Below are 24640 nucleotides of genomic sequence, written 5' to 3'. Positions count from 1 at the left end.
CCTCCCTCAAATCCATTTTAATATTATCCTCCCATCTACGTCTCGGCCTTCCCAAAGGTCTTTTTCCCTCCGGCCTCCCAACTAACACACTATATGCATTTCTGGATTCGCCCATACGTGCTACATGCCCTGCCCATCTCAAACGTCTGGATTTTATGTTCCTAATTATGTCAGGTGAAGAATACAAATTATTCCGTTCATAAGTTTTATAATTATACCAACATCGAAAAACCTAAAAACTCATATTCACTACCTTCTAAAAACAATAGACTTCCATTTATAGCACAGCAATGAATAACTAATGACGTGACACAACATACGTCATCATCACAGATATCGCCTAAAAAAATAGTTCCAAAGTCTGGTATCGTAGTAGACACCCAACGTTATTCAACTATATTATTTTACTATTTTAGTCATAATCGGGACTTGAGATACGAAAGAAAATTTCGAAAACTATTCGATTCAAAGGTAGTATTTTGTAAATAATTATCATTATAGTTTCTACATAGTCGGCAATTCAAACAAAATTTCAGCTACTGAGAGAAGATATTTTAAAATAACTATGTACAGTAAATTGTACCTGATTCAGTGTTGATAAATGCTGAACTTCGCAGCGGCTGACAGCCTAGAAATCATAACACTTATTATTAAACACTGAATACAGTATTGTCCTTCTGTAACACGTAGGAATAAGCTTCAATTACAAACAGGTTTACACGCACAACTGCCCACTTTGGATAGTCTTCGTAGACTGCACTCTGAGCTGGTACGTATGTTTCCGAAACTGATGGCTAGAGAGAGCCTAGTCCCGTGGACAACTGGAACATACCTGGAACATCTCAGGTCTCAAGGTCATTCAGAGAGACTTTTAGGAGTATGGGAAGCTCAGATATTAATCTCGATAACAGCGATATAATAACAGCAAGCAGATAATTCAACAATCATTCGTCAGTTGGTTATAAAAATATAATACATAGCAAGTAAAATAAAGTATAATTTGTTGGTTATTTGAGGTTTACTTAATACTGTCGCTTTCCACATATCATATAGCTGTGTCAATTATTTGAAATAATTTCATTTACATTAATTTGCTGAAATAAAATTTAAATAAGCTACATTTCTACCTAATCTTACAATAGTTTTATGTTTGATATTGATATAAAAATATAAATGTTAATGTATTTAACCTTACAGGATTCGTATTCTGAGGGACGAGAAACAAGAGATGCCTGATGATTTTAACAATGAACTCTATAAATGGGCTCTTGAATGTACGTATTATAAATATTTTATAAATATTGTAAGGGATTATAGCATGTAATAATTAAGTGTTTTTTACTTTTATTTAACGACGCCATATCAACTACTAGGTTATTTAGTGTCGATGGAATTGGTAATAGCGAGATGATATTTTGACCAAATGAGGCCGACGATTCACCACAGATTATATAACATTCGCCTTATGATTGGGAAAACCTCGAAAAAAAACTCAACCAGGTAATCAGCCCAATCAGGAATCGAATCCGAGCCCGAGCGTAGCTCCGGATCGGCAGGCAAGCGCCTTAACCGAAGGAGCTACACCGATGGCAATTAAATGGTAAAATTCAATATATGAAGCGTGCATTTCCAGAACGTTGTAAGTATCAATTTGTGAAGTTTACAGTAGGAACAAAAATAGTTTTATACAGTACATACAACGTTGTGACATGCACAACCTGAAAGAGCACTACTTTATTACTTGGAGCAGCATTTTCTTCATAACCTTTCGTAATATTGTCAAACAGGGCACTTACAGCTGATATATGTGAAAAGAAAATAGATTCTCCCGGTTTCGGCACTTACGACGCTTAATAATAGAGTATGTGCTTTTAATAATAAATTAAATTCCAGTCAAACGTGTAAAAGAACTAGGAAACATTTGGTGAATCAAAGTGGTATTTGTAGTAAAATAGAGTACACTACGACAGTTTATCTCACGTCTTCTCTGTCAACTTCTAAAAAATTCGTACGCTCGTCCATAACAAACAGTGCGGGCTGTTCTAACATATCCCCTAGCTAATGTTATAGGTTGAATTAGGCCTACATGACTAACCGTACCCCAGAGATGAGGTAAAAAATTAAGATTTAATCAATTTAATTTCCACAAGAAGAATTGAAAAAAAAAGCTAAATTACATTGATCAGAAAATGCTATAGCAAGGAGAAGTTTCCATTACCTCAATGTTAAATAATTGAACGGATGAGTCAAAATACAGTAGAGCTTCAGAATGAGTGAGTGAGTGAGTCTCTAATGCCTACCCACTTCACTTGCGTGATTCGGGTTCCGCATAGTGCGGATAGATGGCAGGACTGTGACCCATTCCTACCTTCAGTTACCTATGGATTTGTCAGTGTCCCGTCCCTTATATTCTGAAAGTGGACATATCCCCTCAAATGAAACCAAGCTTCGTCCGTCATTATTAACTGAAATGGATCAAAAATACCGTCTTGAACAGATTGCAACATCCACTCGCAAAAATTCAAGTATGTGGTTAAATTTCTTAGCTGTAATCGATGGACCACGGTCACTCTACAAGGATAAAAGTGCAGCATTTTCAGTTCTCTTAATGCTGATCTTTGTGCTAATCGGCGTGAAGCTTTCCTAGTACTTAACTGTATTATTACCTGAATATCTGCAAATTTTTCGATGTGGTTCTTTCATGCAGAAAGATTAATATAATTTTCAAAATATGCATTGGTAAAAGATAAGATGTGCATAATATTTTTATTACTTCTTACCGGCGAATTATATGTACGAGATTAGAGCCCTAAAACACCACCTTGCAGTGCCGATTCGTTTTTCTCCCGTGCGAGAGCTGTCGGATCTCGCGACTAAAGGCTGGTTCACAATAAATCGGGAACGGGAACGGAAACGACAACGAAAACGGAAATAATGTTGAAATAAATGTATTTAAATGTGAGCATTTACAATAGTTAATTGTGAATGCTCATATTTAAAAACATGTATTTTAACAATATTTCCGTTCTCGTTCTCGTTGCCGTTTCCATTCCCGGTTTATTGTTAACTAGCCTTAACTACTACCGCTTGCAATGCCGGTTAGTTATATTTGCCGCGCACTGTGGGAAAGCTAAGGTATATTAAGTTGACACGTGATTATTTTAACTTAAGGGGTTAGGTATAGCTTACAGCAGTGAAATTTTTGGAAATATTCAACATTTTTTCCTCCATTACTGTATCTTGTACAATAGTGAAATTTTGTATGTGTAAAACACTAACCTTCTGCTATACGAAAAAAAATATTTTTACGATTTAACAAAAAAATATTCATATATATATACACACACAAATTAAAGGTGGTGGCAGTTCACTGTGCACTGATGAAGCGTTTCTCTCATAATTCATAAGCTTGTTAACTTTTTCATGTTTTCTCTCTTTCATTTTATTACTGAAACTCATGTTTACAATATCATGCTCTTTCAACTACATTCCTTAATAAATAATATATATATATATATATATATATATATATATATATATATATATTTTTTTTTTTGTGTTAGAAGAAACTACTGATACTTGATCATTTTGAAATGAATTTATTTTTTATCAATCTATCGAAGGTAGAAAAGTGATCTTGCATCATATTGTAGATATAACATGCATAAATACACAGAAAAATTTCATCACAGAATGTTATATAGATTTTGAGTTATGCAGGAAATGCATCACTGCACAGTGAAATGAAATGCAACAATTTTTTAAATGGTAAAAATATTTTTTCATATACCAGAAGAACAGTGTTTAGAAATACTAATTTTGATTATTGTACAAAATACAGCAGCCTAATGGAGGTGAAAAAAATGTTGAATATTTCCAAACTTTTACTGCTGTAAGCTGTACCTAACCCCTTAATCTTGGTCACTAGTCAAGAACGCGTTGATTTTCGGAACAGGTTGGTATACGTGTAAATTCGGCGCAAATCGAACTGCTCTCGCAAAAAGCGAGTGATCGATTGTAAAACCGGAACATTTTTGCGTCTCGAGACCGGGACGAAGCATCAGGTAAAACCGGGATGTCTGGTCATTCTGGATGGCTCTTTTACAATAGTGGGAGAACTTCTAGAATGGACTATTTATGAATTCCTTACATAAATTAGACCATTCCTTTACAGATCTTCTCATGTTTGGTTATTTACATTAGTAGGTGAACTTTTAGTAATTATTTTTCCTTATATTATAGCATTAGACCGAAATGGGGTCAAATGAATAACTAAAGGTAGAATAAATAAAAGAATTGAAGGGTTCAGAACCATAGTGGGCCAAGCGTAATTTACTAAAACCATAGAAACTAAGGGTTAAATTGAAGTTATTATCATAATTCAATGGAAACATACAGCAAATAATATAAAGTATACACATTAAAACTAAATAATATATGAATATTCCTTAAACTATGGCAGCCGTGTCGAAAATGTGACTCACGAGCACATTGTGGCTCGCAATGATAGCTGTGCATTTCTCTTACTTCCTGCCTTCCCCAACCCTCACTCTCTCACTCACTGGAATCAAACTCCGTTCCATTTGCTTATTTCTCTCTGACCTGCGAGTGGCGTATCGTCCAATGTCTCTCTCTCTCTCGAAACCATGTACCTCTACAAAAACGAAAGTTTCAAAGAGGATGGAAGGACGCATTTTTTTGTTGCCAATATGATGAGAATATTAAATGTATGATTTGTTCACAAGTATTACAAGGAAACGGTTGTAAAACATAAAACGGCATTATACTACATGTCACTCATGAAACATTAAAAGGTGAAGTATTATTATTATTATTATTATTATTATTATTATTATTATTATTATTATCATCATCTCTGTACGTCGATCCTTTTTCAGCAGATGTACGAACAATGCCGTTAGATCTTCAATTTAAACTCACAGATTTACAATGTAATGTTACAATGAAAGCTAGATGTAAGGACTTGACAAATGCTGAACTTTTTTTCAAATCTTTGCCAAAAAATAAATATCCGGAGCTTCGCTTCTTCGCTTGCTCCGTTGAAGCCATGTTCGCTACAACTTACTTTTGTGAAAAATTATTTTCAACAATGAAAATAGTAAAAACCAAATTTAGATCACGGCTATAGACAAATACCTTCGTGATCAACTACGATTGGCAGTAAGTGACATAATTCCTGATTTTTAAACTCTGTCGCAGAGACATTCTGAAGACAATAGATTGTGACAATGTGTCCTATGTTTTTTGTTCATTTCTTTCGTTACACGTACTAAACATTAGTTTGTAACCTTATACTGTATAAAATTATATTTAAGGCTTGACATAAGGAAAATGAAAATCCGTTAATAAGTCAGACATTTGCTTCACTTCCCCTTCGGGTGTCCGCCTCCCTCCATAGGTGCTATGCACGTTGCAGGTTACACAGTGGCTCGGCGCACGATGACATTTTCGCCACGTCTGAACTATGGTATTCATTTAACTTTAAACCTTGTCTTCTCCGTTTTTAATAAATGGCGCTTGGTCCAGTATGTACAGATAGGCCTATTATCTATTTTCTTTGCTATCTATAGTACCAAATAATAAAGCTTATTTCTAATACAGCTATCGTGTACATCGCCCTGGACACTCGACTGGGATGTCTGAACGACAACCTCCAGCCGGATTCAGAGCCTCAGAAAATGATCGAAGCTGTGCAGATCACATTTGACTGCTTGTACAAGCTGGACTTGAAGCTATCGCCATGGAAGTATATTAGCACTCCAGCTTGGAGAAGATTCGTCAAAGCGAGTGATTACTTCCTTGAGTAAGTACTCTCATAACAATAACATTAACTAATTTTCATATAAATAACTTGTAAGTAGCCACCGGCGTGGTTCAGTCGGTTAAGGCGCTTGCCTGCCGGTCTGAATTTGCGCTCGGGCGAGGGTTCGATCACCGCTTGGGCTGATTAACTGGTTGGGTTTTTTCCGGGGTTTTCCCCAACCGTAAGGTGAATGCCAGGTAATCTATGGCGAATCCTCGGCCTCATCTCGCCAGATATCATCTCGCTATCACCAAAATCATCGACGCTAAATAACCTCGTAATTGATACAGCGTCGTTAAATGACCAACTAAAAAAAAAGTTATAAGTAGGGATGGAAGTTCGGACACCGAACCTATGAAGTTAACTACATCGTGTATTATATAAGTCATGTTGTTTACATCAATTCAGAGTAGTACAGGGACTTCTACATATTCTACTATGCTTGAATAAAAACATTGCTCGGTATAAATAGGTGACTAAAACAAATAGGGTATAACATACATTTATCTCATTCTCTTTTTTGTAGAAAAGTTTATATATGTCAAATAAAAATGAATGATGTACTTTAGGTGTAACTAATTTTGTTGAAATGTACATTCGTGAATAGTCAAACATAAATCTGTTTTCATTCTCACTCAAACAACAAAATGTTCTTTCGACATAACACTATGTTATTGGTACGAATTTGAAATAATTCTTTTTATTAGAATGTGTTTTATCTCGTGTCTGTTTATTGTTCAGTTCATATTGCACTTCACAGAGTTTCGAATACGCAGGATTTTTTCAAGAACACTCTTCAGTTATAGTTTAAACTTTTTTTGTTACTAACAGCTCATCGAATGGAATTTAAAGTTATTTCACAAAACGAGAGTAAGTACTGTGTACGCATGATTGTTGGAGTAGGCAATTTTCTAGACGTATACTTTTGAATGAAGTGTTTGAAATGTGGATTCTCAAGTTTATGGAACGGAATATTCTCACATATCAGCATCTGACAGAAGTCATAATAAAAAGTGAACTGATCCGAAATCGAATTACTGAACAACTTCAGATGTTCGGTTGTAAATCAAGGCGCTTATTGACTTTTATATTTAACTTACACACTTTACACCATAATATATTTTCGTCCTTGACTGAAAAATAGTCACCTCCGAAATCAGCACAGGTAAAGTTGTAGATTTTATTGGCGGCATTTTAATATACCTTCACAATACTTTCACTAAATCACAACTGAACTCCTTACGAAAAGTTTCATTTTTAAACAGAAAATAGTCACGCTATGTCAGAAACAATATATTATAATGCAGTAAACAATATACAACCAGCACCTATTAAACTTCGAATGAACAGAGCTACCTTCACGCAATGTCCTTCATTTTGCATACGAACCTGAAGTTACGTCAGTAAAGTAAAATAAACACTAGTAAACGTTGTTCGCATTGGCGACTATCATATTCAGTGCAGGCATTGCATCGTCGAAGGAAATTCTAGCGTACTGTCGGAAATACCCCAGGTGTTCCCGAACCGCATGAGATGTTGCAAGAAACGTAACTAAAAGTGACTCTCGGTCTTCCACCAGTTTCTCGTAGGGGAGGCCTTTGATATGCCCATAAAAAAGTAAGCAAAAGCTCTCAAATAAGAACAGCCATTTGATCAATAATCGAATCCTTTCTTCCAACCCAACGCCAGGGATATGCAAGTTTTAGAGTCGCATGTAGCAAGAGTAAAGTGTGCAGGGCATGTTACATTCACATCTGATGACGCACGATAAATGGCACGTCTTCTAACAGCTTTGGAACACTTGTTGCAAAACGTAGCAATAAGTCTTCCCAGTCAAACGTAGTGAAGATCTGGAACAACTTGTTGCAAAACGTAGTAGTAAATCTTCCCAGTCAAACGTAGTGAAGGTTTGTAACAACTTGCTGCAAAACGTATTAGTAAATCTTCCCAGTCAAACGTAGTGAAGATCTGGAACAACTTGCTGCAAAACGTAGTAGTATATCTTCCTAGTCAAATGTAGTGAAGGTTTGGAACAACTTGCTGCAAAACGTAGTAGTAAATATTCCCAGTCAAATGTAGTGAAGGTTTGGAACAACTTGCTGCAAAACATAGTAGTAAATCTTCCCAGTCAAATGTAGTGAACGTTTTTAACAACTTGCTGCAAAACGTAGTAGTAAATCTTCCCAGTCAAACGTAGTGAAGATCTGGAAGAACTTGCTGCAAAACGTAGTAGTATATCTTCCTAGTCAAACGTAGTGAGGGTTTGGAACAACTTGCTGCAAAACGTAGTAGTAAATCTTCCCAGTCAAACGTGGTAGAACGAAGTAAGATTTGTTTACTGTAGATGCCACTCTCATTATCATTTTTCTGATTATCATTATGTTCTTCCATCTATGTTCACAGAGACCTTCTGGAGAGTTTTATGACACTGTTACAAATGTTTTGATAAACTTTTAATGTTATTTGAGGCTAACAGTGTTACACTATTGGATTTTTAGTGAGAATTGTACCTATTTTTTCTAATTTTCAAATATCAGTGCATAAAAAAGATATATTAGGCAGTGGATTATATTTACTATTTTGATCCTCGTTAAATTGTGTATTAGAGGCTTGTGTAAAAGGTTTCCTATCAACAACTCCATCTAGAAGAAGTGTAGTATTAAGAGCCCCCTCTAAAAATAATAATATGTCTACTAATTCATTCTCGTACCATAAACCTCTAGAATTCCTGGTTGTAAAGCACTGTTTCGAGTATGTCTCTCGACAAAGAGAACATAGGAAATATTCAGAACAACACCCATTGTTAGTGAGCTAGACAGGCTAAATTCTGAGTATGCATGTGTCAGTTCGTATTTGCATATATTATTTTAAACTCACTAAGGTAATGTTTACATGCAGTAAACTTACTACATAATGCCCACGGCTTTATTTTCTCATTGGATGGAAGCCATATACAGCATAATACATTCTATGTTGAAAAATCATTCGCCTTAGACTTGGTCAAAAACTGGTCTACCGTGTGTCTAGTGATCAATAGAACACCGAGTATGAGAGTTTTCGCAAAAGTTTTCTGAAACTGGGAATAAATAATAATAATAATAATAATAATAATAATAATAATAACAATAATAATAATAGTGAATATCCCTTCATTGCAGAGTGTCTATGAAATATATCGACCAGGCAACCGAGCGACTGAAATCTCTTCCCCCAGACAGTGACAGAGAACTGACAGTTTTGGAGAAATTGTTGGCCCGCGACGACAATCCGAAGACTGCCATTGTCATGGCTATGGACATGATTGGAGCTGGCATTGACACAGTAAGCAATCAATTTATTGCAGATAACTTCAAGAATATAGATTTTTAAGTTGTAGGCTACAGTTCACTATTTAATGGTTCACTCAATTACTGATTTAAAAAAAAGAAATACTTTAATAGATAATATTCTTACTCGTAAAGAAAAGATATCCACCCTTTCCTAATTGGTTCCACTCAGTTATGTATCCTTGCTTCTACCTAAAGTCTATGATGGTGTTAATTAATATAAACTATTGCAGTAGTGTTTTCCATTTGATATGCCAGTACGATAAAATCTAACACACTGTCATAAAATAATCAACATTTAAAACTATATTGTAACAAGAACATTTGGGAACTCTATACATTGTATCAACTACATAAATTAGACAGGCTCAAGAAGATCATCATGGATACTGCATGCATTAAATAATTACTATTAGGGCTAGATGTATTAACTCTTATTCTGATTTGTGTTTTATGGAATGTGTTTGTTTTTGTAATGTAATTTGTTTTCTTATAATAAAAAATCGAATTACCAGCAAATAATAGGAAAATTCATTACAAAATATAAATATAGAACCACTAAAGAAAAAATTCTCTTAAATACAACAAAAATGCATTTAGGATTTTAATAATGAGACTTCTTTATTATTATTATTATTATTATTAGCTATTATTATTATTATTATTATTATTATTATTATCATTATTGAAGTTATATTTTTGTAAGTCAATTAAGAAACAAGTTAATTATAATGTTTATTTGAAAAATATTACATTTCTGGGAGCATCTAATGTGGCAAAACCCGTGTCTTAGATTCAATGGTTAGGTAGGAACTTCTTTATAAATATCCATCTTACAAATAGACATAAAATGAAGAGAGCATCACATTCAGGAAATATTACACAGTCATAAATATTAACTCCAGAAGAGAAGAATTTGAAGAATTTAAAGTATATGACATAGACAACTAATAATTATGAATAGGCGATACAGATATTTTGAGAGTGTCAGTTCTGGACGGTTTGAAAGAAATTTCTCGATTTTAAACTGTGTGCCTTTGCACGAAATGCTTCCACCAGGGTGCTAAATCTTTGGAAATATATATTATGAGTAAATGGATTGGTTGATATTACATTTATAAACATACGCAATCTCATTGTACGAATTTAACCCAGTTCTTTGTATATAGCCTATTTTAATGTACCGAAGTACATATGATATTTCCATGCAGACATTCTGCGTCATCATACGATGAAAGAGTAATGGAACAGAGAAAAATTCCCTCCGGCACCGGGATTTGAACCCGGGTTTTCAGCTCTACGTGCTGATGCTTTATCCACTAACCCATCCCGGTGTCGGACAGAATTGTCTCAGTTTTAAGTTCCAACTCTTGGGTTCCCTCTAGTGGCCGCCCTCTGCACTACGTCATAGATGTCTGAGGTGCACTCGTTATGAGTGACTAGTTGGCCGGGATCCGACGGAATAAGCGCCGTCTTAAATCACGAAGTGATTTACGCATATCATATATATTTTAATGTAGCGGAGGGAATTTTTCTCCGTTCCATTACTCTTTCATCCTAGTTCTTTTGGGTAAAAATACATCATAACTTAAGCTGTTGAACTATTTAACTTCCCTCCCTATTTACTACATTCCTCTCACTCTTCACTTCAGAGATAAGAATGTTTAACGTAGACTGAAACTGCATCCAGTTTTTCTTTTTCAAATTGTGCATTGAAATTAGCTACAGTTGTGTCTAATCCTTTGACAAACGGTACTGCTAAGGTATTTTAATAATTCTAAGTTATATTAAATTATGAACACTGGATAAATGCATTTAATTGTTTTTATGCAGACCTCGTACGCTACTGCAGTCGCGCTGTACTTCTTGGCAAAGAATCCAGACAAGCAGCAGAAACTCTTTGAAGAAATTCACCGCTATCTTCCAGACAAAAATCAACCTGTCACCTCAGAGATACTCAACGATATGAAGTACCTGAGAGCCTGTGTCAAGGAATCCATGAGGTAAGTTTAATAATTACTCGTTCTTAATTATACGTCTTTGAATATTTTTCATTACCCTGCTTTGTACTTTACGACAGAGGCTTCTTTTATATTGTTTATGCTCGACCATGCCGAAATGTAGTAATTATACACCTGGTAGCAGTCCTTTAATGCATGTCATTAAAGTACACCTACTCATTAAAGTACAGGTGTTAAGCCAATGACAACTCAGCTTACAGGTGTTCAGCCAATGAAAAGTTAGCTTTGTACCGTTATAAAACCGCAAGTATCGATTATTCTCGGATATGCAATCGACAGAGAATTATCGAAAAGTCACGGAGGCTGGAAATCCAATACTGTTACTATAATAATTAGCGTTAATTGTAAATAATATTCAAATAAATTCAATTTGTCATCTCGTTTTTCAATGTCGAATTCAATAATCAAGGTTATATCAAGTTTAACGGGATTACATCAAGGTCAATGACATTATTGTTCCTCGGAAAAAATAAAAACTTTCGCGTCTGCGCACATTTCACAATTCACGACCTAGAACAAGGTCACTTCCGATCTTGTCAGATACAAATAAAATGTATACATCTGAATAATTTCAAGTTAGAAATATGGTCGAGCATAAAAAGTCGTACGAAACTTGCCTGTAATGGTAATTAAGAAGCTCGTATGAAAATTATAAAACTCCTTGCGCTCGTTTCATAAACATCCATACTCGCTTCTTAATTACTATATAATAGGCTCGTTGCATAATGTACTATTACAATACTTGTTAATTGTAAATTTTTTTTGTAAATTGAGAACATCTGGTTCACAATCTGAGCTTGTGAAGTGCAACAAATCTTTACACGTAACATTTTGCACACTTTACAAGTGTTTGTTTTCACAATGAGGGATTGATTAAAAAATATGTGAATTTTACTTGTAAAGTCAACACATTTTCTATAGCTAAGGGGACTGTGTCTAATAACAATAAATAAAGAATAAATAAATTTAGCCCGCTAGATCCCGTGAGGGCAAGGGCCTCCTGATTGACAGAGCTTGGCTCAATAGACTTCACTCGTTAGGTGAGCCGATCCTAAGGAGTGTTCCATATACACAAGCACTATATGCACTTGTAAGATTCGCACCGCACTACACACTGAGGACGGTGGCTTCTAGATTTCTCCATAGCTGTCTGTCTCTTGTACTGCTCGTCCAATGTGGTCCTGCCTTCTTCTTGAAGAAATCGGCCCATCTAGTTGTCTGGCGTCCCACTCTTCTTCTGCCGATCCTGGGATCCCACAATGTCAGTCTGTGCGTCCATCGTCTGTGGTCCATCCTTACCACGTGCCCTCCCCTTTTCCACTTCAATCTTTCTGCGGTGTTTAGGATGTCTTTCATGCCGGTACGGTTGCGTAGCTCCTCGTTCCTGACTTTGTTCCTCAGAGAAAGTTGCAGGATTTTTCTTTCCATACTGCGTTGGCAGGTTTGAAGCATACGCCTCTGTTTTGATGTTAGGGACCAGGTTTGGCAGCCACACAGTAGTACAGGTAATACACACTTTTCCAAGGTCTCAAACTTTAAGCTTATCTTCTGGAATTTATCTGTAAGTATGAACTTTAGAGACCAGAACTTCTTCCATGCCATGCTGATTCGTCTCTTTATTTCTTTCTCTGAAGTGCTGGAGGACAGGTTCTGGCCCAGGTAGATATAATCTTCCACATATTCTAGTGGCTGGCCATTTAAGTGGATCCGGTCATCGCATCCCATTTTATAAAATCGAATTTATGATAAATAACCACATAAAAATATAATTACACCGCATCACTTTTTTTCTGGTATTGATACCATGTGATCTCAATAGCATGAATTTGTTTAATGTTTACTTTAACTGTCGTTCGTGGAGGAAAACAAAATAAGTACCATTTGGCGATGTTACAAAACAGTGTTGCTAATATCGCACCCTGACGCAACTTTATTAAAGGTACAGTCATTATGACACACAATACATTTTAGAAACAGAAACCATAAAAAAATAGGGTACACAAGGTTGATAACATTGTCACCTTTAGTGATTATGTAAGATCATGGTGTTTTCCAAGGAGCTATATGGTGGGATGATGTGGTCTGAATCACGGCTGGCCGATTTATCTTCGAAAAAATATTATGTTACTCATTATACAGGAGACTAAAGTCGGCAGAGGAATTCTATAAATAGAACAGTTAGGAAAAACCACAATACTCCTGCTTGAATTTCAATACCAGTCCACCAATGTGAGGACACTCCTAGGGGAGGAATTAGGGACACCACGTGAAAGCAACATGTCCGATTAAAGCATCGAAACAATGGCTGACAACGTACATTCTCAATTTAGAAATGCAACTAGACATAATATCACAGGCTTTTATGATATAACTTTGTTTTTGTAGCATATCTTTATTGTTGAACTGACGACACAAAGGTAACTCTTGAAAAATCTAAAAAATTCTTTAAAACTTTAGAACCACAACAACTGGCTTTCTAGCACTTTTCTCACACCAATAACACAAAGAATGTCTAAAGCAACGCTGCTGAACAGTTTCCACTGCTTATCGGCAGAATGCAGCATCAATATAGTAGGGTGCGAAATTAGGACCAAGGGCGAAAATAGGCACAGTTCCCTTATTGTCCTTAGGAGTGTGGAGTTTCAAAGTGCGACAAATTATGCATAACGAAAAATGAATATAAATTAATTACATATATTTAATGAGTAAATACCATTAAGAATTCAACGGCTTGGTGCAATATAGTGACAAGCCACATTTGAAATTACCTTCTATATTAATATTTTACAATAATCAGAGTAATTCTTTGTAACATAATTTGTGATGAACTTTTCAAATGTCCAATAGGTCATGGTTTTCCATCTTGAGGCTTTACAACATAGTTTACATAACTTGTGGTTTATTTCACGACTTATGCAATTATTAAACTATTTCATACATTTTCATATGAGTTTAAGATGGCCAGAAGAACACAAATTAGTCATCTAATATTCGCGATCACGAACCAGTGCCGATCTGGAACGTCAAGGGAGAGACCTAATTTCTCTTTCGGCGTTAGTCTACAGAATTTGATACTTTTCTTTTTAAACTAGCTAAACCCTCTGCGTGTTACGTGTGCATATTAGCTTTATATCATAAACAAGATTAGATGAATATAATTTAAAATGTCTGTTCTATTACTTATATTTTGCAGAATACGACCAATAGCTATTGGGAATATAAGGATGATGCAGAAGGACATCGTACTTTCGAATTACAGGGTTCCGAAAGGAGTGAGTAGAAATGTTACAGATAACGTTATTTTTAACTTGTAATTGACTATAATGGCATTATTTCAATAGTTAACACTTTTAAATATGCACAAGCCGTTAAACAAAAGTTTATTATAAATAATGTTAGGTTATTCAATTAGCCCTTTTTCAGAATATATAATGTACTGGAATAAATTTCAATTATTTTATATCTGATGATAATGATAATAACTGAAATAATTTTACATTATTTTATATATCTGAAACACTGATGATAATTATAATAAATGAAGTAATTCTTATTTATTTTATAACTGAAATACTGATAATAATAATAATAATAATAATAATAATAATAATAATAATAATAATAATTAGGAACATTAAATCCAGACGTTTGAGATGGGCAGGGCATGTAGCATGTATGGGCGAATCCAGAAATGCATATAGAGTGTTAGTTGGGAGACCGGAGGGAAAAAGACCTTTGGGGAGGAGGAGGCCGAGACGTAGATGGGAGGATAATGTTACAATGGATTTGAGGGAGGTGGGATATGATGATAGAGACTGGATTAATCTTGCACAGAATAGGGAACGATGGCGGGCTTATGTGAGGGCGGCAATGAACCTTCGAGTTCCTTAAAAGCCATTTGTAAGTAAGTAAGTAATAATAATAATTGAAATCATTTTTAATTAATTTATACACCTGAAACAATGATGATAATGATAACTGAAATAATGTTTAATTATTTTATACCTGAAACACTGGCGATAATGATAATAAATTAAACAATTTTTATTTATTTTATAATTGAAACACTGATGATAATAATTGAAATAATTTTTAATTATTTTATACCTGAAACACTGATGATAATGATAATAAATTAAATAATTTTTATCTATTTTATAACTGAAACATTGATGATAACGATAATAAATTAAATGATTTTTATTTATTTTATAACTAAAACACTGATGATGATAATAATAATTGAAATAATTTTTAATTACATTACATATCTGAAACACTGATGATAATGATAATAACTGAAATGATGTTTAATTATTTTATAACTGAAACACTGATGATCATGATAATAACTGAAATAATGTTTAATTATTTTATACCTGAAACGCTGATGATAATGATAACTGAAATAATGTTTAATTATTTTATACCTGAAACACGGATGATAATGATAATGATAATAAATTAAATAATTTTTATTTATTTTATTACTGAAACACTGATGATAATAATAATTGAAATCATTTTAAATTATTTTATATACCTGAAACATTGGTAATAATGATAATTAAAATAATTTTTAATTATTTTTATCTGAAGCATTGATAATAATGATAACTGAAATAATGTTTAATTATTTTATACCTGAAACACTGATGATAATGATAATAATTCAAATAATTCTTATTTATTTTATAACTGAAATACTGATGATGATTATGATGATGATGATAATAATAATTGAAATGATTTTAATTATTTTATATTCCTGAAACACTGTTGATAATGGTAATTGTAATAATTTTAATTATTTTATACCTGAAACACTGATGATATTGATAATAATTGAAATAATTTTTATTACTTTGTACCTGAAATACTGATGATGATAACTGAAATAATTTTAGATTATTTTATACCTGAAACGCTGATAATAATAATAATAATAATAATAATAATAATAATAATAATAATAATAATAATAATAATATGAAATTTGGAATGTACCACAAGTAATACAGTAATCTTTAGAAAAATTTCCTCGAAGAATTCCACTTTTATCGTAAATTTAACATCAGAAAAGCTATGTGGCTTTTAAAAAATAACAATATCACGAAAGCTGACTCTTCAAGCAAAAAAAATGGGTGAGTTGGATAGCCTGTTCCTTAAGATCTTCGATATAACCAATTCAAAAAAATTAATACCAAAAAATACCAAAGAGTCACATGTCCTCAATTATTTTTCACCTGAAGTCTAAGATACATCTAATCTTAGAAATACTTTATTACTTTGCACATGGAGTGCAATATAAAATGCCAATTAGAACCTTCTGTGAATGGTCCACTATTACTTTCTCTCTATTTTAAGACAAAATTAATTTGACATCACTCAAGATTTCGGAACTGGTAATCTAGAATGAATGTTGTACAAATTATTATTCCTTCTTAGAACTATACAAAGTGAACCGTAAGTAATGCCTTTAATTTCAGAGGGGTTCCTTTGAGATATTTCAAACGGAAATGTTTAATACAGATTTGCTCGTTTTTGCTTCCTTTTAGAGATAAAAATTGTTTTATATTAAATATTTCATAGCCTGTTTGGGGAAAGCCATTGATTTAATTTCCAATATAATTAGTCAATTTAAGAGAGCAATGTAGTATGCTAATATATGAATGAAAAATTTTCAGTTATGTCCTTTAAACGTGCAGAAATTTGATCCGAACAAATGTAACTTTTCGCTCTGGAAAATAATTTTACTCTGTTACATTTGTTCGGCTCAGATTTCTGCACATTTAAAGGGGAGAACTAAAATTCTTTCAATCATTTATTACACTGCTCTCTTAAAAGGACTAAGCATATTGGGATATAAATCAGTGGCTTTCCCAGAACATGCTATGAAATATTTCATATACAACAATTTTTATCTAGAAAAGTAAATAAAAAAACAAAATTGTATTAAACTTTTTTGTCTGAAATATCTCAAAGAATAATGGTCTGAAATTAATGAAATTACCTACTTTTCACTCTGTATAAAACTTTTAAAACAATAATTCTACGAGATAATGTCATTATATTCAATTTTTCGTATTGCTTCTTTTTCGCGCAGGTTGATGTCGTCTCGCCAAACTTCTACCTGTGTCAACAGGAAAAATACTTCTCTCAAGCAGATAAGTTTATTCCTGAGCGCTGGCTCAAAAGTGACGATGGGGAGCAGCCTGAGACCAAGATGACGCATCCATTCGTCTACATGCCCTTCGGATTTGGGGTCAGAATGTGCCTTGGTAGGAGATTTGCCGAGCTGGAGTTGGAAACTATGGTAACAAAGGTACATAGTTCATTTTCCATTCAATGCTTCAAAGAACTTATAAATCTATATTACATGAAATACTGTGATACTGCAAATATACATATATGAAGAGTCCACTGCAAGAATGATGGATGTCATTTGGAATACATTTTGCAGGAGAAGCGATTGAGAGTTAAAATGCTTAGCGCTCAAAGCTTAGCTGTGATTTTCCGATCATTACTGGACAATGACTATCAATGTTAATGCCATGTAACTCTCTATGTACATTCTATATTTTTATTTATTTTATTTATTTATTTCATCAATCTGTGTTCACGTCATGGCGGATTAGATGTATTCCAGTTCTTTATCCGCCATCACTCTCAATACAAATATAACAAAAAGTAATACATATTGAACCTATAAGTATCCTCTGCTTACAATAATAATAATAATAATAATAATAATAATAATAATAATACACAACTAATAACAAGTATAGCTCTTGTATTAAAACTCCTACTTTAGCTTTTTCATTTTTTATGGTCAATCTCTTAAGAATTATTCTATTAACTTCATTGACTACTCTTCGTAGTTTCTTATCGTGTGACTACTCAATATTTATAATTCCATCTCCGTTAGAGCTTTGACTTTCTCTTCCCATCTAATTTTAACTCTAAAAAGAAATTTTCCTAATTTATGCAGATTGCTGGCGTTTAGGTGACCATTTTTTTTATAAGCTACTATAGCGTTTATTTATAGAAATTTTTTGTCTACCCAACTGTCTCAAATCATTCGTTGCCTGACACTTTAACGCAATATGCATTGCGTCTTCAGCTAGTCCACACAAAGGACATTTATCCTTCTCTACGTTCCCTCTCTTATTCTTGAGTCTCCAAATACCTAATATCCACCATGCCATTCCTGTTCTCTCTTCTCTTGAATTTAGTCTGTACATTCTATATGTCTTAAGCTATGCATTGACAGTCTTGGTTCATTTTCGACAAAAAAGTGACATCCATCATTCTTGCAGTGGACTCTTCATATATATACATACACATATATACATCCATATACACATACACATATATACATACATATGCACATACACATATACATATATACATACATATACATGTATATACAGACATAAATATGTATATATACAATGTTTCAAATAGATAGGAAGAAAGACAAGTAAAACATATGAAAGGCAGCGTAAATCTAGAAAAGGTAGAATATGCAGGCAAAAAGGCAATGAAGAACATGAAAAGCACTGTACTTTTAAGAACAGAAGTAATATATTTTATCGTTTCATTTACTGTATACGATGTCCATGGAGCACGCAATGCTATTCGTTGCTCATGACAACAAAGCACATATTTAGTTTTTCTCATTTTAAGTTCTGCCTTCTAACGGATAGAATAATTTCCATGACGGAAAATATCGTTCTACGTCAACTCAAGCAGCTCGAGCATGTTTTGAAGCAAGCTGGTGCAAATGGACATCTGTGTACTACAGCTATAGTATTTCCTTTCATTATTTGGCAGATTTTATTTCCTTTAAGCCGTATTTAGAGACAATACTGTCTGCTCTTTTCACTGATGGGAACTAGATGGGTGGAAGGACGTTTTAAGCATACTACTAATTCCGTTTATGAAATAAATCATGTAACACTTTCTATCTATGGGATAGTCAACATTAAACTTGGACATGAGGAGGATAAATTGAAGGCAATCAAATGTTGTTCGTTAAAATAACATTAAATAGCAAATAACATTTTTTAAATTTATATTTATGAGGCAAAAGAGTCAAGAATTGGCATTATCCTTCAAATAGGCAGGAAGAGCTTAAATCTCTAGTTTTCTAAGCACTGGACGCTCTAACCACTGAGCCATGCCGAAGTTCAACACACCGCATAGAAACGAATCTCTTCTTTGGTTCTTTTCCCTTAGTCGCCTGAATTTTTCTCCAGTTAATAAGAATTGGTAACCAACAAAGATAATTCAGTAGGACAAAAAATTAATCTCTACACAAACCTAACCTGTCACTGATCCTCGTTGATGTCATTGATGTCCATCATATTGACCAACGTTTTTATCGAATTACCGAGTTTTCTACCTTAAACATTAAACCGGGACAGTAGTTTCATACTCATGAAGACATGGAAGCCGATTTCACAGATTCTTAAAACATAGAATAAAATGTGACATGTATCCTATCGTTAATAATAATACAATTATATTTATATTACCATTTCATACGCGATTAGCTAAATCGAAACTTGTTTCATATCAGTTTCTTTTCACCACCGTTAGACGCTAGATAACATAGCAGTTGATGAAGCTTCATAAAGTAATCAATTAAAAAAAAATTCACCACCGTTACTATAAATTCTGGTATTATTCGCTATATTAGTTCGCACGGTAACTGAGATTACTGATTGCATCATAGGTAACACTACACAATAGCATGAGTATTTTTTTAGCTTAATGATAGGACTTTTCTTCTATGTATTAATAATAATAATAATAATAATGATAATATTAATTACAGTTTTTATTAATCGAGATTAAATTATATATATATATATATATATATATATATATTAGTGTTGTGGGATTTGATCGATTAATCTGACCGATTAATCGATCAATTTCTGTTGTAAGATTAATCTATCAAAAATATTTAATTGAATAATCAAGTCGATTAATATTAATCGGTCGTACTTGACATTAAGTATTATTTTGTTAATGAAAACTCAGACTAAAAACTCGACAATATTCGTCTCATTAATTGCTTACGGTACTTCAAAGCACAATATCAGGCCTACCGTTATTTTGTAACTGAGTAGCAGGTAGCAAAGGGCAAATCTTTGCACAAACACTTCAGAAAGAGATGGAGATTTGAGGACAGTGACCTGTGTCTATTCTTATTGAAAGTTGAAACACAATGCGAAACCCTAATTAAGTTTTATGGTTTTTCAAGAAAAATTAACCTTGTTGTCCGATCGTCTTCCTACAACATATGAACTACATACTTTTCTGGGATATACCTGTTTTGTTGCAGTTTCTTTACTGAGTTTGTAGATGAACCTAGTGTGTTTAGCTTGCTAAAGAAAAAAAAAATCAGATTTCTGTGGTCTGTGAAAAGTGAAAACTCCATTATGTCATATGAGAATTTGAAAGATAAAATCGGTGAAACGTTTGGATTTAAATTGGACGATCGAAGAGAAGTGCTTGACAGAAAAAAAGTTAGGAAACATTGTTACTAAACTTAATTCGAAGCATGTGAATGCACTCACATATTTAAAATCATAGATGGAGCAGTTTTAACTAGGTGAGTCTTCATACGTTTTTTATTTGTGTTTCCTCAAATATTCTCATAGAAATTGACACAATAAATTATAACCCTACATAATAAATGTGTTAATAAATAACTATAATAATTGTTTTGTAATATAATGATACACATATACACTATTTAATACTTATGTTTATCACCGAAAACAAATTAAATTTAACAATAATTGTGTATATTATAGTATAGTAAATCTTTTTTTAAAATCGATCTAAATCGATTAATCTATCGATTAAATTCAAATCGTTAATCGATTAAATATTTTGATCGATCAACAGCACTAATATACATACATACATACATACATACATACATACATACATACATACATACATACATACTGTATATTCATGTTATTCGGGTTCCTTATTTGGCACCACCAATTAGTTGTCTTGCATAAGCTATAGCGAAATATTGCTGCGCAGTTATTTGTAGTAATGACGTAATGAGCTTAATTACAGTTAAATTACCTCTTTGGTCACACATAGTTGCTCTGGTGATGAAATCTATATATGGTTTCGAAACATTGGAAATGTTAATTTCCAGAACACGGAGTGAAGGATGCCCAAAAGATTGTGTGTGATCTAAGGTAAATTTGTCATCATCATAATCATCATTTTCACTGTTTAAAGCTATATAATTCTTCGTTCTTATAGAAAACAATTTTATAGTTAATTTCTTTTTTCAGGCCATCCGTAATTTCCATGTTGAATATAACTACGGCGATATGAAGTTTCAGAGTAAACTACTGTATACGCCAATATCACCACTCAAATTCAAATTCGTGGATAGGGCTGAATAATTTTTGGGAGTGTGTTGAGAGGAAAAAATTCCAAAAGTTAACAAGTGAGCTGTCAACAATGAACTATACTGTAACAAAAAAGAGGCCACTATGGAGAAGAAGAATACAAACATTACAGTATCAACTCACCTGCACCTGGACGAACAAGGAAAGCGTTATCATCAATTCTTTGATCATTTCGTGAATGTTGTGAACATTTTCCTTGTTGACTTATGGGACGATATGTATTATCCATTGTACATATTCCAAGGTTTCCATTTTCGTAAAAAGATAATATTGTTGTTATCTGAAAGAGACTAACTGACAAAGCATGTTTTCAAATAATAACTGTACCATTCCATAGCTTTCAATAATCTTCTTTTAATCCAATACAATGTATTATTACACATAGGATATTATTCAAACTCAATTAATTATTAACAATGAGCAATGATATCACAAATGACTGTATCTCTCAGTCTGAAGATATATTAGGGATAGATAAGTGCGTTCATATCTACAATGTTTTCAGTAATTACACCTGTCTCATATGTGGAATGCATGTCCTAACAACGGAGTACAAAGGAAATAATATTTTGAAAATAAATATAACACATCACAGAACTGTAATGAAAGATCACGTTTAAACATTTCGAAATTATAGTAAAAATAATGTAACTGGCTTTAAGCACTTAAATGCCTTCAGCATTAAAATTTGTAAATATTAATCAATACTTTTCTTAATTTGAAAACTTAGAGTTCCGAAAAAAAAAAAAAAAAAGAAGAAATAAGTCCAACACAATTCAGTATACTTTCACAATCTATAAATTACACTGTTCAGCAAACTTCAAACTTTTGGCTGTTATAAGAGATAGAATATTTCATTCACATAGATTCTTTCGCGCTAATTTCAAATCTGTATACAAATTTTTTCCATCACCCTAGGCTACTGAGTGATCATGGCTTTTAAATTAAGAATATTGGAGTATTTATATTACGGCACTTTAAAATACTTATGCTGAATAAAATTCTTGTCTGTTAACAAATAGGCTTAAGTTAAATTTTAACCTTCCATGCTGATTTCGGATCTACGTACCACAATTATTTGTTTCTTTCGGCCACGGTTTTTAAGTAGCTGTGAGCTTCAAAAATTTAATTAAAATATTTCTATTATGTAGGCCCTACATAAAATCTATGCTGATAAAAAGTTTTGTCTCTTAAGCAAGAAGGAATGGTTGTTATGGATTTTTTCCCCGCTGTTTTCGAATCTGTTTACCAAATTTTTCCATCGCTCAGAATTGTTTAGTTATCGCATGCCATGTGTGTATAAGTGTATGTGTGTGTAGGAGCGGTACGTGTGTATATATGTGTGTGAGCAACATTCAGATGTCGAAAAAATATTATGTACAAAACACTTTAAAATGAAAAATAAATTAAATTGTAATCGATACTGAATATTTTAATAAATCACTTTCTATAATTTTTATACATCATGATCAGATCATAATAAACATTATTTACCCTTAATCCGAAATATTGGTTTGCCAGGCCGGTATGGTATTTTGTTTCTTGAATATTTGCAACACTGCTCAATATTATGTCTTATCATTTGAGCCATGTTTTCTTTACTCCTCCTTGAGGTGTGCTGTAGTGTGATTGTCATATAAGTCTATTCAGTGCACTGGCAAAATATCGTTTTATTTTTATTTTTTATCCCCTTACTAACAGTAAGTTAAATGTAGAACATTTTCAATTTGTGGTGCATTTTAACAATATGTTTTAACCGCAGTTCTCAATGAGCAAGCAACCAAGTAAGACGTGATTGACCGCGAGCCTGCTAACTTAGCAAAGTGCAGTAGTATACGGAAGCCGTTTCGTAGTGATTAATAAGCGAGGTGAAAGATCTGTGGAGAATGGATACCACGAGTCTAAAGGCGACCATCGATAGTATTAACAAAAAATTGGAAGATCTACAAAAGAAAAACAATATATTAAAAAAGAAGGTGAAATACTTAGAAGAAGAGAAAAGGAGGAACAACTTCATTTTCTTTGGTTTTGAAGAACAGGTGAAAGAACAGTCTATGGACACATATGAAGAGATAGTAAATGTGTGCTGGGAATGGTTAGGCATTGACATTGGGAATGGTCAAGTGAAAGAGGTGTGCATCAGTGGGTTGAAATAATAATAGATTCGGCTAGGTAATGGATAAATAGAAGTGAACTGTTGTACGTTTTTCAGTGTTAAATAGTGTTATAAATAAAGTGAAAGCAATGTTGCTAGGATACGAGCGCTAATGTGTTGTGTGAGAAGAGTTTAGACAGTGAATATAATAATAGTTCAAGTTTTTAGTGAAATAGTCAACAAGGGTTAGGTCTTATATATTAAATAAGTTATATGTATTGTTATTTAAAGTATTTAGTTAGTTATTAAGGTAGGAATGATTTTTAAGGGAACTGAGAATAAGAGAAGGGAAGTAGAATAGTAGTGGATAAAGTAAAAGGATGGTCAAGTGAAAGTGAAGGGACATGAAAGACATAGCAAGAACAGGCTTCAAGTGTCAAAATACGTCTTGTTTAAAGTTGTAAATAGTGCAAGTAAGGGAATGCTGGCCCGAATACAGAAATGTGAAGGGCCAGCAGGACCGAAGATTTTGAGAAATATATATCATATCATATCATATCATATCATATCATATCATATCATATCATATCATATCATATCATATCATATCATTACATATCATATCATATCATATCATATCATATATCATATATCATATATCATATATCATATATCATATATCATATCATATCATATCATATCATATCATATCATATCATATATCACATCATATCATATCATATCATATCATATCATATCATATCATATCATATCATATCATATCATATCATATAATATCATATCATATCATATATCATATCAATATGTTTTAACAAGTAACAATTTTTTATAACTATTATGTAAAATAAGGTTAAAAAATGGGCCTGTGTCAAATGTCAAGTTCCAGAAACAAAACAGTG

The 24640-nt window shown here is 33.0% G+C and overlaps 2 protein-coding genes across 2 annotated transcripts in view; one reads left to right on the top strand and one right to left on the bottom strand.

Annotated features, from left to right (window-relative positions):
• The window catches only part of LOC138693464 (zwei Ig domain protein zig-8-like), a 1129977-nt gene extending 1129373 nt beyond the window's left edge, over window positions 1–604 (bottom strand). Inside the window, exon 1 of the mRNA XM_069817447.1 lies at window positions 584–604. The gene's annotated coding sequence lies outside the window, so the exon portion shown is untranslated. The remainder of the gene's footprint in view (window positions 1–583) is intronic.
• Window positions 1–23091, top strand: part of LOC138693462 (probable cytochrome P450 301a1, mitochondrial) — a 51257-nt gene extending 28166 nt beyond the window's left edge. The window contains exons 6-12 of the mRNA XM_069817444.1: window positions 1198–1274; window positions 5623–5824; window positions 8983–9145; window positions 10984–11153; window positions 14365–14443; window positions 17278–17496; window positions 21506–23091. Coding sequence (XP_069673545.1) covers window positions 1198–1274; window positions 5623–5824; window positions 8983–9145; window positions 10984–11153; window positions 14365–14443; window positions 17278–17496; window positions 21506–21619 — 1024 coding nt within the window. The 3' untranslated portion in view covers window positions 21620–23091. The remainder of the gene's footprint in view (window positions 1–1197; window positions 1275–5622; window positions 5825–8982; window positions 9146–10983; window positions 11154–14364; window positions 14444–17277; window positions 17497–21505) is intronic.
• The last annotated feature ends 1549 nt before the right edge of the window (window positions 23092–24640 follow it).

Source organism: Periplaneta americana, chromosome 17 (assembly GCF_040183065.1).
Source record: "Periplaneta americana isolate PAMFEO1 chromosome 17, P.americana_PAMFEO1_priV1, whole genome shotgun sequence".
NCBI lineage: Eukaryota > Metazoa > Arthropoda > Insecta > Blattodea > Blattidae > Periplaneta > Periplaneta americana.
The sequence above is the reverse complement of the archived record's forward strand: the minus strand, read 5'-3'. Positions and strand labels throughout refer to the sequence as shown.